General features: G+C 48.4%; 2 protein-coding genes across 2 annotated transcripts in view; both read left to right on the forward strand.

Moving 5' to 3' along the window:
• Window positions 1-13,743, forward strand: part of LOC139603913 (zinc finger protein 3-like) — a 255,596-nt gene that overhangs the window by 107,566 nt on the left and 134,287 nt on the right. The window lies entirely within an intron of this gene.
• On the forward strand, window positions 3,317-5,461 carry LOC139603900 (zinc finger protein 436-like). Its single transcript, XM_071454904.1, has 2 exons — window positions 3,317-3,465; window positions 3,935-5,461. Exons 1-2 carry the CDS (start codon window positions 3,457-3,459, stop codon window positions 4,850-4,852), a joined length of 927 nt encoding a protein of 308 aa, XP_071311005.1. The 5' UTR covers window positions 3,317-3,456; the 3' UTR covers window positions 4,853-5,461.

Here is a 13,743-nt window from a genome sequence, read left to right on the forward strand (position 1 = left end):
ATACTGGGAGTGACTGGGATGGAGGAGCTGTGAACAACTGGGATCATGCTAGGAGCAACTGGGAGCAACTGGGAGTGACTGGGAGCCTGCTGGGGGTGATTGGAAACTGCTGGGCTTATACTGGGATGAACTGGGATCATGCTGGAGCTGACTGGGATCATTCTGGCAGTGAGTGCCACTACACTGAGGCTGACTGGGAGTGCTTGGGAGCAAATGGGATCATACTGGATGAACTGGAAAGATGCTGGAGGGAACTGGGCTACACTGGGAGATACTGGGAGTGACTGGAACAAAAGTGAGGGTGAAAGAGAGCAACTGGAACCATGTGGAGCACAACTGGTTCATACTGGCAGGGACTGGGAGCACACTGGGCTCATCTCTGGATCATACTGGGAGGGACTGGACTAATACTGGGAGGATCTGAGAGGGACTGGGAGCACACCCTGCACATCATCCCCCAGACTGGGCCTGACTGGGAGCAACCGGGAGCACGCTGGCAGCAAATGGCATCATACTGGGACTGACTGGGCTGATCTAGGAAGCAACTGGAACCACACTGGAGGCAGCTGGGACCATACTGGGAGAGATTGGAAGCAACTGGGGTTATACTGGGACCACCCTGGGAGGGCTGGCATGTGACTGGGATCAAACTGGAGCTTACTGGGATCATACTGGGGTTGAAAGGGAGCGACTGGGATCACACTTTGGGCTACTGGGAGCAACTGAGGGAAACTGGGATGATGCTGCAAGCAACCTGGAGGAACTGGGAGGGACGGGATGCATGCTGGGGGCAACTGGGATATACTGGGCATGACTGGGGGATCATACTGGGATAACTGACACCTTACTGGGGCCACTGGCAGTGCCTGGGAATGACTACAGATATGCTGGGTGCAACTGGGATATACTGGGAGTGTCTGGAACCATACTTGGGGCACTGGAACCACACTGGGAACAACTGGGACCATGCTGGGGAGAACTGGGACCACACTGGGGGCAACTGGGTGTGAGTGGGATCATACTGGGAGGGACTGGGATCATCTGGGGAGGGACTGGGACTAGAGCAGGGGCAACTGGGTTCAACTGGGACCATCCTGGGAGTGTCTGTAACCATAGGGGAGTGATGGAAGCACACTGGGAACAGCTGGGCCCATGCTGGGAGCAACTGGGATCACTCTGGGGGCACTGGCATCAGACTGGGAGTGACTGGGAGCAACTGGGATTAGACTGCAAGGGACTGGGATCATACTGGGAGTGGCTACACTCATACTGGGATTATACTGGGTGTGAATGGAACCTGACTGGGGCTTACTGGGAGCTACTGGGCCCATGTTGGGAGGAAAATGTGACCCACTGGGAGCAACTGGGATCGGCTGGAAGGTTCTGGAACCATGCTGAGAGGACTGAGACTACAACTGGGGCAACTGGGATCATCCTGGGAGCAACTGGGGCCACCCTTTGAGCAACAGATGGAAACTGGGATGATGCTAGAGGAAACTGGGAGGAACTGGGAAAGACTGGGATCATTCTGAGGTAACTGAAACATACTGGGAGTGTCTCTAACCATCCTGGGGGCACTGGAACCACACTGGGAACAGCTGGGATCATGCTGGGAGCAACTGGGACGATGCTGGGGGAAACTGAATCTACCCTGGAGGCAACTGGGCACGACTGGGACCCTGCTGGGAGGGACTGGGACTATTCTTGGGGCAACTGGGATCATCATGGGCGGAACTGGGAACATCTGGAATTATGCTCCCAGTAGCCCAAAGTGTGATCCCAGTCGCTCCCTTTCAACCCCAATATGATCCCAGTAAACTCCAGTTTGATCCCAGTCACATGCCAGCCCTCCCAATGGGGTCCCAGTATAATCCCAGTTGCTTCCAGTCTCTCCCAGTATGGTCCCAGCTGCCTCCAGCGTGGTTCCAGTTGCTCCCTAGATCAGCCCAGTCAGTCCCAGTATGATGCCATTTGCTGCCAGCGTGCTCCCGGTTGCTCCCAGTCAGGCCCAGTCTGGGGGATGATGTGCAGGGTGTGCTCCCAGTCCCTCTCAGATCCTCCCAGTATTAGTCCAGTCCCTCCCAGTATGATCCAGAGATGAGCCCAGTGTGCTCCCAGTCCCTGCCAGTATGAACCAGTTGTGCTCCACATGGTTCCAGTTGCTCTCTTTCACCCTCACTTTTGTTCCAGTCACTCCCAGTATCTCCCAGTGTAGCCCAGTTCCCTCCAGCATCTTTCCAGTTCATCCAGTATGATCCCATTTGCTCCCAAGCACTCCCAGTCAGCCTCAGTGTAGTGGCACTCACTGCCAGAATGATCCCAGTCAGCTCCAGCATGATCCCAGTTCACCCCAGTATAACCCCAGCAGTTTCCAATCACCCCCAGCATGCACCCATTCAGTTCCAGTTCCTCCCAGTTGCTCCTAGCATGTCCCCAGTTGTTCACAGCTACTCCCAGTAACACTCAGCACCATCCCAGTTCATCCCAGTAAATCCCATTTGTCCCTAACATGGTCTCAAGTGCCCCCCACAGGCTCCTACTCACTCCCAGTATGATCCCAGTGTCCCTAGGTGCAATCACAGTCTGCCCTGATACGGCAGTATGATCCCAGTCTGATGTCAGTACAAAGCCAGCACAGCCCCAGTCACTCCCAGTACGATCCCAGTATGATGTCAGTACAAAGCCAGTACAGCCCCAGTCAGTCCCAGTACGATCCCAGTATGATGTCAGTACAAAGCCAGTACAGCCCCAGTCACTCCCAGTACGATCCCAGTGCAGCCCAGTCCCTGGCAGTGCTGCCACTGCTGGGATCCCCCAGGCCTGTGTGCGTTCCCCCCTGGCGGATGTGCCGAGAGGAGCCCCAAGGGCTGGCAGGGGCCAGGCAGGGTCCCCAGCAAGGCCCAGTTTGGATGTGCAGCCCCCAGTTTGCCCAGTTTGCCCAGTTTGCCTCTCCTTTGGCCCGGGCCGGGTTCCCCCCGCCCGCAGCGGCTGGGAGCAGCCGAGAGCCCCGCGCTGCCCATGCCGACCTGTCCCGGCTCCATCGCCACTGCTGCCGCGGGCTGCGAGGGCTGCGGGAACGGGGCACCAAGGGTGTGGCTGCTGCTGGGGGAGGAGGAGGAGGGAGGGAAGGGCAGGGATGGAGGGGGAGGAGGAGGCGGGGTAAGGGGGGAGAAGGAGGGGGAGGAATGGAAGGGGCGGGATGGAAGAGGAGATGGTGGTGGGGATGAGACAGGGGAGGAGGAGGAGGGGGGATGGAAGAGGAGGAGCGGGAGGAGAAAGAGCAGTGAAGGAGGCGGGGTAGGGGGGAGGAGGAGAGGGAGGAAGGATGGAGGAGAAGAAGGAGGGGGAGGAAGAGGAAGAGGAGGGACAAGGGCGGATCAAGGCTGAGCAGGGGGAACCATGCGTTCCAGCCTTGCCTGAATTCGCAGCCCCCACCTGTGGGATCATCATCCCCCCATGGCTCCGGTGAGCGGGGAGGGGGAGCCCGGCCCGGATATCCCGGGGGGTCCCTGGGTTGGGTTTTTGGGGGGATGTTTGGAGAATGAAGAAGTCCAAGGCTGAGCGGAAAAGGCCCCTCGGGGGGACATCGGGGGGTGGCGGTGGCGGCTGCCGGCAGAGGCAGCCTGGAGGAGCAGAGCCCTGTGTCCCCGAGGAGGCCAAAGTGGGGAGGCCAGAGAGGGGGGAGTGCCGCCATTGGCGGGAGCCTCAAGAGCCTGGAGAGGGGCAGGGGGGACTCCTTGGAGCCGCTGCAGCCCAGAGCCGAGAATGAGGGGAGAAGGGAGCCCGGGAGCCCAAAGAGCCCCGGCATCCCGAAATGGGGAGAGCCAAGAGGGGGCAGTGCGTCCCCAGAGACGGCCTGGGGGGATCTGGTTGCCCTTGCCTGTGGCACGGAGGCAAATCCCATGCTGTCCTTGTCCTTCCTCGCCCAGAGCAGGAGCTGAGCATGGAGAGCAGGGAGGACAAATGCCCGCGGCAGAACCTGGTGGCAGAGGCCGTTTTGAGCGGCTCCACGGCGCAGGAAGCCAACGGGGAGGAAAAGGCCCGGAGATGCCGCACGAGGAGGGGCTGCAAACGCAGATGGAGGGGATGTGAGGGGGAAAGAGGCAGCCTGGGCCGGGAAGGCGGCCGGAGATGGAGCCAGAGCTCAGAGCTGGTGCTCCATGAGCAGCTCCGTGATGGGGAGAAGCCCCACACGTGCGTGGAGTGTGGGAAGAGCTTCAGGTGGAACTCCGAGCTGATCAGGCACCAGAGGATCCACACTGGGGAATGGCCCTACAAGTGTGGGGAGTGTGGGAAGAGCTTCAGGTGGAGCTCCAGCCTTATTGTGCACCAGAGGACCCACACTGGGGAACGGCCCTACGAATGTGGGGAGTGTGGCAAGACCTTCAGCCAGAGCTCCCGCCTTAACTCGCACCAGAGGACCCACACTGGGGAGAGGCCCTATGAGTGCTCCGAGTGTGGGAAGAGATATCAGACCAGCTCCCATCTCCTCCGGCACTATCGGTGTCACACAGAGGAGAGGCCCTTCCAATGCCTTGACTGCGGGAAGGCGTTTAAGTACAACGCCGAACTTGTCAATCACCAGCGCATCCACACTGGGGAGAGGCCCTATGAGTGTGATAAATGCAGGAAGAGGTTTATGACCAGCTCCCATCTCCTCATGCACTATCAGAGTCACACAGAGGAGAGGCCCTTCCAATGCCCCGACTGTGGGAAGGGATTCCAGCGCAACTCCACCCTCGTCACCCACCGGCGCATCCACACTGGGGAGAGGCCCTACGAGTGTCCCCAGTGTGGGAAGAGCTTCTCCAGGAACTCTACCTTGACCCAACACCAACGGAGGCACCGGTAAGGGAAGCCCTGCGAGTGCCCCGAGTGCGGGAAGAGCTTCGTGCGCTGCTGCAGCGCCATCCCCCACTGGAGGAGGCACTTTGGGCACAGCCCTGGTCACTCACATTCCCTGTGATCCATGTTGGGGACACTCCTGCCTGCTTGTCCTTTGGTTTGGCCTGAATTTTTTTCTCTTCTCCAAGTGTTTCCACTCCAAAAGCCAAGAGGGATGAATCTGTCACTTCAAAACCACTCAAATCCCACTGAAAATAACTGAATTTTAACCCAAAAAGGCTCAATCCTACCTCAAATTCCTTGTTCCCTCCTTAAAAACTTCAATCCCATGCCAAACTCCCCATTCCACAGCCACCAGGGTGAGATGGGGTTAGAAGGGGACTGGGGGAAGTGGGATCCCAATTTGGAGCAATGGGATGGGGATTGTGTGGGGCTGGGTGTGTGGGATGTATTTGATAGCAAATAAAACTTTCAGAGTTACTGATTTCTGTCCCATTCATTTTGAATCATTTCTGTTTGCAGAGTGCCACCTTTTCATCTGATTCAATTCCTATAAAAGTCCCATTTTTTAAATCATCTAGCCTCTAAAAATTAAAAAAAAAATATCCAAATAAAACCACGCACCCCCAATAAACCTTTTAAAAATAATTTTAATTGTTTTGGAGTACTTAAGGATGTTATTAAAGTTTAATGGTTTGGTTGAAATGTCTGAGAAATTATAGTGGTGTTTGGTTTTGTGTTTAGTATATTTGTAATATGAATTGTTTTACTAAGGTGTGTTAGATTGTATGTTAGTTTTTTAGGTATTTTTTATCTGAAGTATATTAATTATTGAGTTAAAACTTTCAAAAGATATTTCTTGATATATAATTTGTTTATTTATATGCATTGGTAATATTATAGTAATAGTTGTTGGTTTGAGTTGAATCATTGTTGGAGTATTGTAAAGAAGAGTTAAGATTTTTATATTTTATTTTTATTATAATTTATTTAATTTCAATTATTTTATCTTTGTTTATAATGTTATTGCAATTTTTTGAGAGGATAGGAAGGAAGTTCAAGGGCAGGAACATTTTTTCCTGGCTGGGAACTGGAATTCCAGACCCTGGGAGTGTGTGCAGGACCCCCCAGACTGGGATCAAAGATGGGCTGGGATCAAATATGGGCTGGGATCACCTGGACTGGGATCACATGGATGGGGATCCTGTGGATCAGAACCCTCCAGACCAGGATAGCCTGAAGTGGGATCAAATATGGACTGGGACTGTATGGACTGGGATCCCAGGGACTGGGACCATATGGATCAGGACCACACAGACTGGGATCAAATATGGGCTGGGACTGTTTTTTAAAGTAACTTTGTTCTATAGTTTTTATTTCTGTTATTAATTAAGCTCAGTGAAATAGCTGCTTGTGTTAAACTGCCTGCTTGGATGGGATAACATCCAATGCACACAGGGTGAGGACACCTGTACAGATCTGCCAACTATCAGCACTCCCCGTCTGAAGGCAGAGTGCACCAAGGCCCAAAAACTGGAGGTGATAAAGAGAATGGACTAAAACCACAGCCAAGGAATCTGCATGCTCTAAAAAGGCAGATCCAGGGCAGAGCCATGCTAAACAGTTCTTGGAAGATGTAAACTGGGTGCATCTTGGCACTCAGGCAGGAGCACCCTGTTACCTTCAGGGATCCCCTGAAATACCTTTCCCCTTACATCAGCCTGGTGCATATTCATAGAGCCTCATGCACAGCAGCTGGGAAGGGTTTAACACTTTACTGGGTATATTAGTGTTCAGAAACACATAATCACCAGAATGATTATATGCAGGTGCTTTTATTGAAGAGCTCTGGGTGTCAGGGGTACCAACCCAAATCTGACTCCGACATGGGTTCGGGATGAACATGTTTTTATATTCTATCGTTATATAACATTCATGTTAATGACTAAACTTATATTGTTCTATTGTATACATAGATTTCAGCCAAGCATGGGCTCCTCGTGGCCCCCCTCAAACTTCTAACATAGTTCCTCATGATTCTTCTTATGATTAAACAATAATTATATTTAATTACTAAACAATCATCACATCTAACAATTATATCATTTATCATGTTCTGCTTACACAGGTGCAATTTCACATGATCTAGCAAGCACAAAGCCTAACATTTTCAGAGTCTATTTTTGACATTTTTCCAGGGCCCCACTATCATTCTCCCCCCTTTGAAAGCATTTTCACTTCACTATAGGTGTAAATGTTTTCACTTGATACAGTCCTTTATTTCTCAATTTATTCTTGACGTTCTTCAAGTCCATGGTTGATGTAAACGTTGTCGTGGATGCTGTCACGAACTGGAGAACCAGAAGATGGTGGGCGTGGATCTCGTGTCAGAGCCTTTATTATCTTCTGGTTCCAGGATGTTTTCTTCTGTATCTCTCCCTTTAAGATGCTGTGAACTAACCAAATTGCTAAGAATACAATTAGTAAGATCATCACAGTCTCAATGACAGATTTAATCCATGAACTCACATTCCACCCTAACCCTTTAAAGATTTTGCCTAGCCAGGTCGTAGTCAAATCCTTTTGCTCTTCTTGTGCTTCATGCTCTCTTTGTTTCAACTGATTGATGTCACATTCTACATCTGCAGTTACATTTGGGATGTGAACGCAGCAATGACCAACCCGTCCCTTTAAAAATCCACATACTCCATGCTCTTTCAGGAGTAACAAATCTAAGGCTAATCGATTTTGTAAAGTCATTTTTGTGCTGGCTTGTAATTGTACATTTAATTCTTTAAATCCTTCCCAGGTGACTCTTGCCAGTCTATCTACCTGACCTGTAAGTTTGTACAGCATCTCCCTACTCTGATAGTTTGCTGTAGGATCAAGCAAAGACTCTCGGGCCCACCCAAATTTCACTCCACTAGAGGGTTCTTGCCAAGTGTCATCTGGATTTTCATTGTCTAGAACTTCTCGTCTTGCTCTTATCTGCACAAGTTCATGTTTTCCGTTAAATGGGGACTTTTTCCAAATTGGACATGAGGTTGGGAGGCCTAAAGTAATTTCCTTTACTTTCCCATCTACAGGCAGATGTGTTGTCCAGGTGCCATCGCTTGCTGCCCATACAAATTGTCCTGGACCTCGGACTGTACTCCTGGTACATCCTACAACTGCTTTATAATTCACTCTGTCTTGTTTATGTTTGATCCCTCTGCAAGCACAGCCAGTTTGTAGGGCTATTGCCAGGGGTGGCATCTGCTTAATCTCTGCATCATCAGAAGTGCAGTCATAAGTTTTATTACATGCCCACCACCTTACTTTGTCTGCCCTCGTTCTGCTACTGGTGGCAGTGTTTGTTACTGCTGGATCTGTTTCATTCTTGGAGCCTTCCCACTTAATGCCCCAAGGGGTGTTTGCCATACATTGGAATCTTTGAAGGATACTCACAGACCACGCACTGTCCCAAGGCTCTGTCTGATCTTTCTGATCCTTGGCCTCACACTTCCATACCAGAGTGGTTTCTGTAACATTTTCTATAATCTTTTTATAGTGTGGCAAATAGCATTGCCATTGTGTGATGCCTGCTGATTCTCCCATAGGGGTTCCTAGTGTGCCATCACTTAGAATACAGTCTTTCTGGCCCATGGGTCTCATCCATGTTCCTATTTTCTCCCAAGTTTCCTTGACTACTTGCCTCGATTCAGGTACCTGTTTACATGCAATTGTTTTGTTCTTTTGTATTTCAGGTAGTTTTGCTGTTATGATTCCTCAATTTACTGGGTCTCCTGCTGCCTTTGGTATTGGCAGACAGGCAGTTATTCTACAGGTGTTTTGCATTTGGCAAAGTCTTTGACTAATCCAATCATTACCTTCTCAGCCTGAACTTCATTAGAAACCTTTATCCCCTGTGTTTCTGCTTGTACCTCTCTCTTCATTCTAGAATGAAGAGTGGTTAGTTGATCTTTTTGCATTCCACATCCCAAAGACATTAATGACCATAACATTGGCACAATTACTGATAGCATTCTCAAAGTAATTAAACACATCTTATCTGCAGCCTTGTTGGTTCCACAGTTTACACAGGCCGTGATCCAGGATGGATTTTCTTCACTCGGGTATAGTGAATCCAGGGGTCCACGCCGGCTACTTTGGCTGCTGTAAAGGTGGTCAGCAGTACCTGGTGGGGCCCACTCCACTTTTCTTTCAGCAGTTCTTCGTTCCAGTTCTTGATGTACACCTCGTCTCCTGGATGTATGTTATGAACTGGGTTCTCGAGAGTCAGCGGTCTATTCCACACGAGGATGCTCCGGAGCCGAGCTAAAGTTTTCCCGAGAGACAGAACATAATTATACACTTCCTGCTTTCCTGTGACGTGCACATTAGGGTTAGGCTCAGGAGATTCATATGGTTTCCCATGCAATATCTCATAAGGGCTGACTGACATCCCACTCCTAGGCTTTATCTGAATCCTCAACAGTGCAATTGGCAAAGCCTGGGGCCGCTGCAATTTGGCTTCTTGGCATATTTTACTGATTTGCCTCTCTAGTGTCTGATTCATCCTCTCTACCTGTCCACTCGACTGGGGTCTCCACGGTGTGTGGAGGTCCCAAGTTATCCCCAGCAATCTACTTACCTCTCTTACTACTGTAGCTATGAAATGGGGCCCCCTATCTGATGATACCCTAGGGGTACCCCAAACCTGGGAATAATCTCCTGTAGTAACCACTTTACTGTTTCCTTTGCTTGGTTGGTGTGACAGGGAAGGGCTTCTGGCCACCCAGAGAATGTGTCAACCCCCACTAACAGGTATTTGTATCCTCGAGTTCTTGGCAAGTCTGCAAAATCTACCTGCCAATAGTCTCCTGGCTCTATTCCTATCCGAAATCTTCCTAGCTGTGCCTGTCGCCAGCCACTGGATTGTTTTTCAAGCAGATATCACACTTTGACAACACTGATTTTGCCATTGTTAACATCCGTACCGAAATTAAACTCTGCTTTAGCAATTTTACCAATGCCTCTGCTCCCCAGTGACATTCATTATGTTTAATTTGTAGAACTTCTCTCATTATCAAGGGGGTACCACTATCTGTCCTTGTGCAGTCACGTACCATCCCTCTGAATTCTTTTGTGCATTTAGCAAACGTGCCAGTCTCTCATCTTCTACTGAATATTTTGGTTCTGGAGGCAAATTGAATTGGGATACATTAAGCTTTAAAGGTATCAATGCCATTGTTGTTTGCACCTCTCGAGCAACCTGTCGGGCTGCCCAGTCTGCCTTTTGATTTCCCTCACAGATTTTGGAGTTTCCCGATTGCTGTGCTTTGCAGTGTATGATTGCCACTTGTTCAGGTTTTTGTGCCGCCTTTATCAATTGCAGGACTGCATCCTGATGTTTAATGTGCATACCCAGAGAAGGACAATAGTCCGCTTTCTTTCCACAGTGCTCTGTGTACATGCACCACTCCAAAAGCACATTTTGAGTCAGTCCAGATATTTACCTTTTTCCCTTCACTTAATTCTAGTGCCCTGGTTAAGGCAACCAGTTCTGCCTTCTGGGCAGATGTATTTGGTGGTAATGCCTTTGCCTCCACTGCTGTACTGACTGTTGTTACCGCATACCCAGCGTATCTGGTTCCGTTTTCCACGAAGCTGCTCCCATCTGTAAACAGCTCCCACTCTGGCTGCTCTAGTGGGACGTCTTTCAGGTCTTCTCTTGCTGAGTAGGTGTACTCTATTACCTCCACACAGTCATGCTCTAATGGGCCTTCCTCAGTTGTGGTACCTAGGAACAAAGCTGGATTCAAAAGGTTAGTTGTTTTTAATGTGACATCATCCTGCTCAGTCAGGACTACCTGGAATTTCATCATCCTGCTTGGCGATAGCCAATGGCCCCCTTCTGCTCTAAGACAGTGGTTACCATGTGTGGTACATTGACATCTATGTGCCTTCCCATCGTGAGCTTCCTGGCTTCTTGTATCAGCATCACAGTGGCTGCGACTGCCCGCAGACATGGAGGCCACCCGGCACTTATGCTGTCAAGTTGTTTGGAAAAGTAGCCCAGCGGCCTTTTCCAGCTTCCCAGACCTTGGGTCAGGACTCCTAGTGCTAGGTGCAGCCTTTCATGGACAAATACCTGAAAGTCTTTAGACAGATCAGGTAACCCTAATGCTGGAGCAGTTGTCAGTGCTTCCTTTAATTTTAGGAAGGCTTCTTTCTGTGGCTTGCCCCAGGTGAATGGCTGCATCTTCTGAGCTTCACACAGGGGTTTCGCAATCAGTCCATAGTCCATGATCCACAGGCGACACCATCCTGCCATCCCGAGGAAGACTCGCAGCTCCTGTAGATTCTGGGGCTCTGAAATAGCACAAATAGCTTGGATACGGTTAGTGCCTAGTTTTCATTGCCCTTGTGAAATTTCACATCCCAGGTAGATCACAGTCTGTTGGGCAATTTGTGCTTGGTACTTGCCCATTCTCGGTGCAAATCTCCAGCTCCTTTGCCAGTTGGTTTCCGAATAGGGTCGGCGAGTTCTTATATCGTGTCCAGGTGAGCTGGGTCTTTCTCCCATTCCCTGGGTTTTCCCACTCACAGGCAGTTTCCTACTTTCTTTGTCAAGGGGGGATGCAGAAAAAGGCATCTTTTAAATCAATTTCAGTAAACCACTTATATATCTCCTTTATGGATGTTAGCAATGTGTAAGGATTTGTTACCACTGGATAAATGTCCTTTGTTATTTTATTTATTGCTCTCAAATCCTGCATTAATCTATATTCACCATTTGCCTTCTTTATTGGAAATATTGGTGTGTTAAATTCTTATTCACATTCTTCTAGAATTTGGTATTTCAAGAATTTGTCAATAATCTTTACTTATTCCTTGCCATGCTTCTGGTTTTATGGAATAGTGTTTGACTTGTAGAGGCCTCACCCCTTCTTTTAACTCTACATGCACTGGTTGTGCCAATTTAGATTTCCCTGGTATATCTGTCTCCCATACAGAGGGAATCACTGCATCTCCTACCTCCCTAGGGATAGAGGGAACAGGTTTTTCTTTGATCATTAAAATCTGTCCCATCTTTGATTCTGATATTTTCATTATAAGCTCCCCATTTTCAAAGGTTATTACTGCATCAAGTTTCGCTAGCAAATCTCTCCCTAAAAGCGGAATTGGACACTCAGGTATGTATAGGAATTCGTGTGTTATAACTTTGTTCCCAAAACACAAATCTAGGGGTTGCAAGAATGGCCGTTTTTCCTCTTTCCCTGTAGCGCCGACTATTGTTGTTTCCTTGTCCCCAATTTGTCCTTGCAAATCATTCAATACCGAGTGAGTAGCTCCTGTATCTATTAGAAATTTGACCTCTTTATGTCCTAATTGTATATTTATAACAGGTTCCTTAACTTGTTCTACTGGCTCTGTGTCTAGTCAGCTGGTATACTCCCCCAAAACCATCCCCTTGGTAACCTGCTGGCACTGATTGCCCTGGTGAAACTGGTTGTTCAAGTCTGGACATTGTCTTTTCCTGCTGAACTTCATATAGTTTAGACCAATTTATAGTTTTGGGCACAGCATTCTGAGCTCCTATTTGGATCCACTCTTGATATTTCTGTAGTCTCCCCACATCGCAAAATAAATTAGGGTCTCAATTTGGATCCTCAATTGGGAAATTCTCATCTAAATTCCCTGTTACGAGTCTGTTTCTGGTGTTCTCTCTTACCCTTTCTTTGGCTGCCTTAAGTACCATCTCTTTCTCACTAGAATCCATCAAAGTATCTAATATTAATATATTAGATATATTAATATACTATATATATATATATATATATATATATATATATATATATATATATATATATATTAATATACATATTATTGTATGTCATCCCAGTCAGGATTTTGAGTTTTTATAACCATGTTTAATACTCATGCCATTTTATCAGGATTTTCTCTATGAATTCTGGCTGATTGTTTCCAAATAACTAAATCTGCAGGAGAGAAAGGCACTTTTATTAATACTGGCCCTTCCACTCCTACACTTTGTCGCAAGGGGGCAATTACAGTCCATTTTTGTCTGCCTATGTCTTTTCTAACTGGGGCAAGGTTAGACCGACTCCTGGTTCTGTGGGCTACCCCATCGTTGATTCTCTCTCTCTCCTTCCTGCCACAGTTGGGTTTTGCTCATCTTCCGAGGAAGAGGGATCAGGTGACGATGGGAGAGGAGGATAAAGAGGGAAGGGTGTACTAGACGAGACAGGTTCAGGACTAGGTGGGGTAGGAGCAGGCAGTGGGATAGGGACAGATGGAACAGGTGGGATAGGGTTAGGTTCTCTTGTTCCTATTGGAGCTACCTGTAAATCAATATCTGTATAATTTTCCCTACTCAGGCTTTCTTTCAACGCCAAGTGTTCTAAACAACGTTCCTCACAAACCCCACACTTATTGCTTGCAGATGTTTTAACCATCATTAATCCACATTCATCCTGCCATTCTGGCTTTGCCCGTAAATAGAAAAACAAATCAACATACGGAACCTCATCCCTTTTTCCTTCTTGTTTACAAAACGACATTAACTGCGAAATAGTGTTATATTGCAGAGTACCGTATTTTGGCCATTTTTCACCATTCTCCAAGGCATATTCTGGCCACCATGTATTACAATAATCAATCAACTTAGCTTTACGTAATTCTTCCCCAAAATTCCCCTGTTTCCAATGTGCTAATAAGCACCCCAAAGGAGAACTTTGTGGGATAGAGGTGTTGCCGCCCAAAATCCCTTTAAGTTTCTCCATTCCAAATATACCACAAATTGCCGAACCCGCAACGCTCTCGCGATTGTCTTATGGAACGGCGCCTGGGCTTGTACCAGCAGGAATTCCTTTAGCCCAACCAAGCGTAGCT

The sequence above is a fragment of the Agelaius tricolor genome, unplaced genomic scaffold (assembly GCF_023055355.1).
Source record: "Agelaius tricolor isolate 1412-34295 unplaced genomic scaffold, bAgeTri1.0.p SCAF_42, whole genome shotgun sequence".
Taxonomy (NCBI): Eukaryota; Metazoa; Chordata; class Aves; order Passeriformes; family Icteridae; genus Agelaius; species Agelaius tricolor.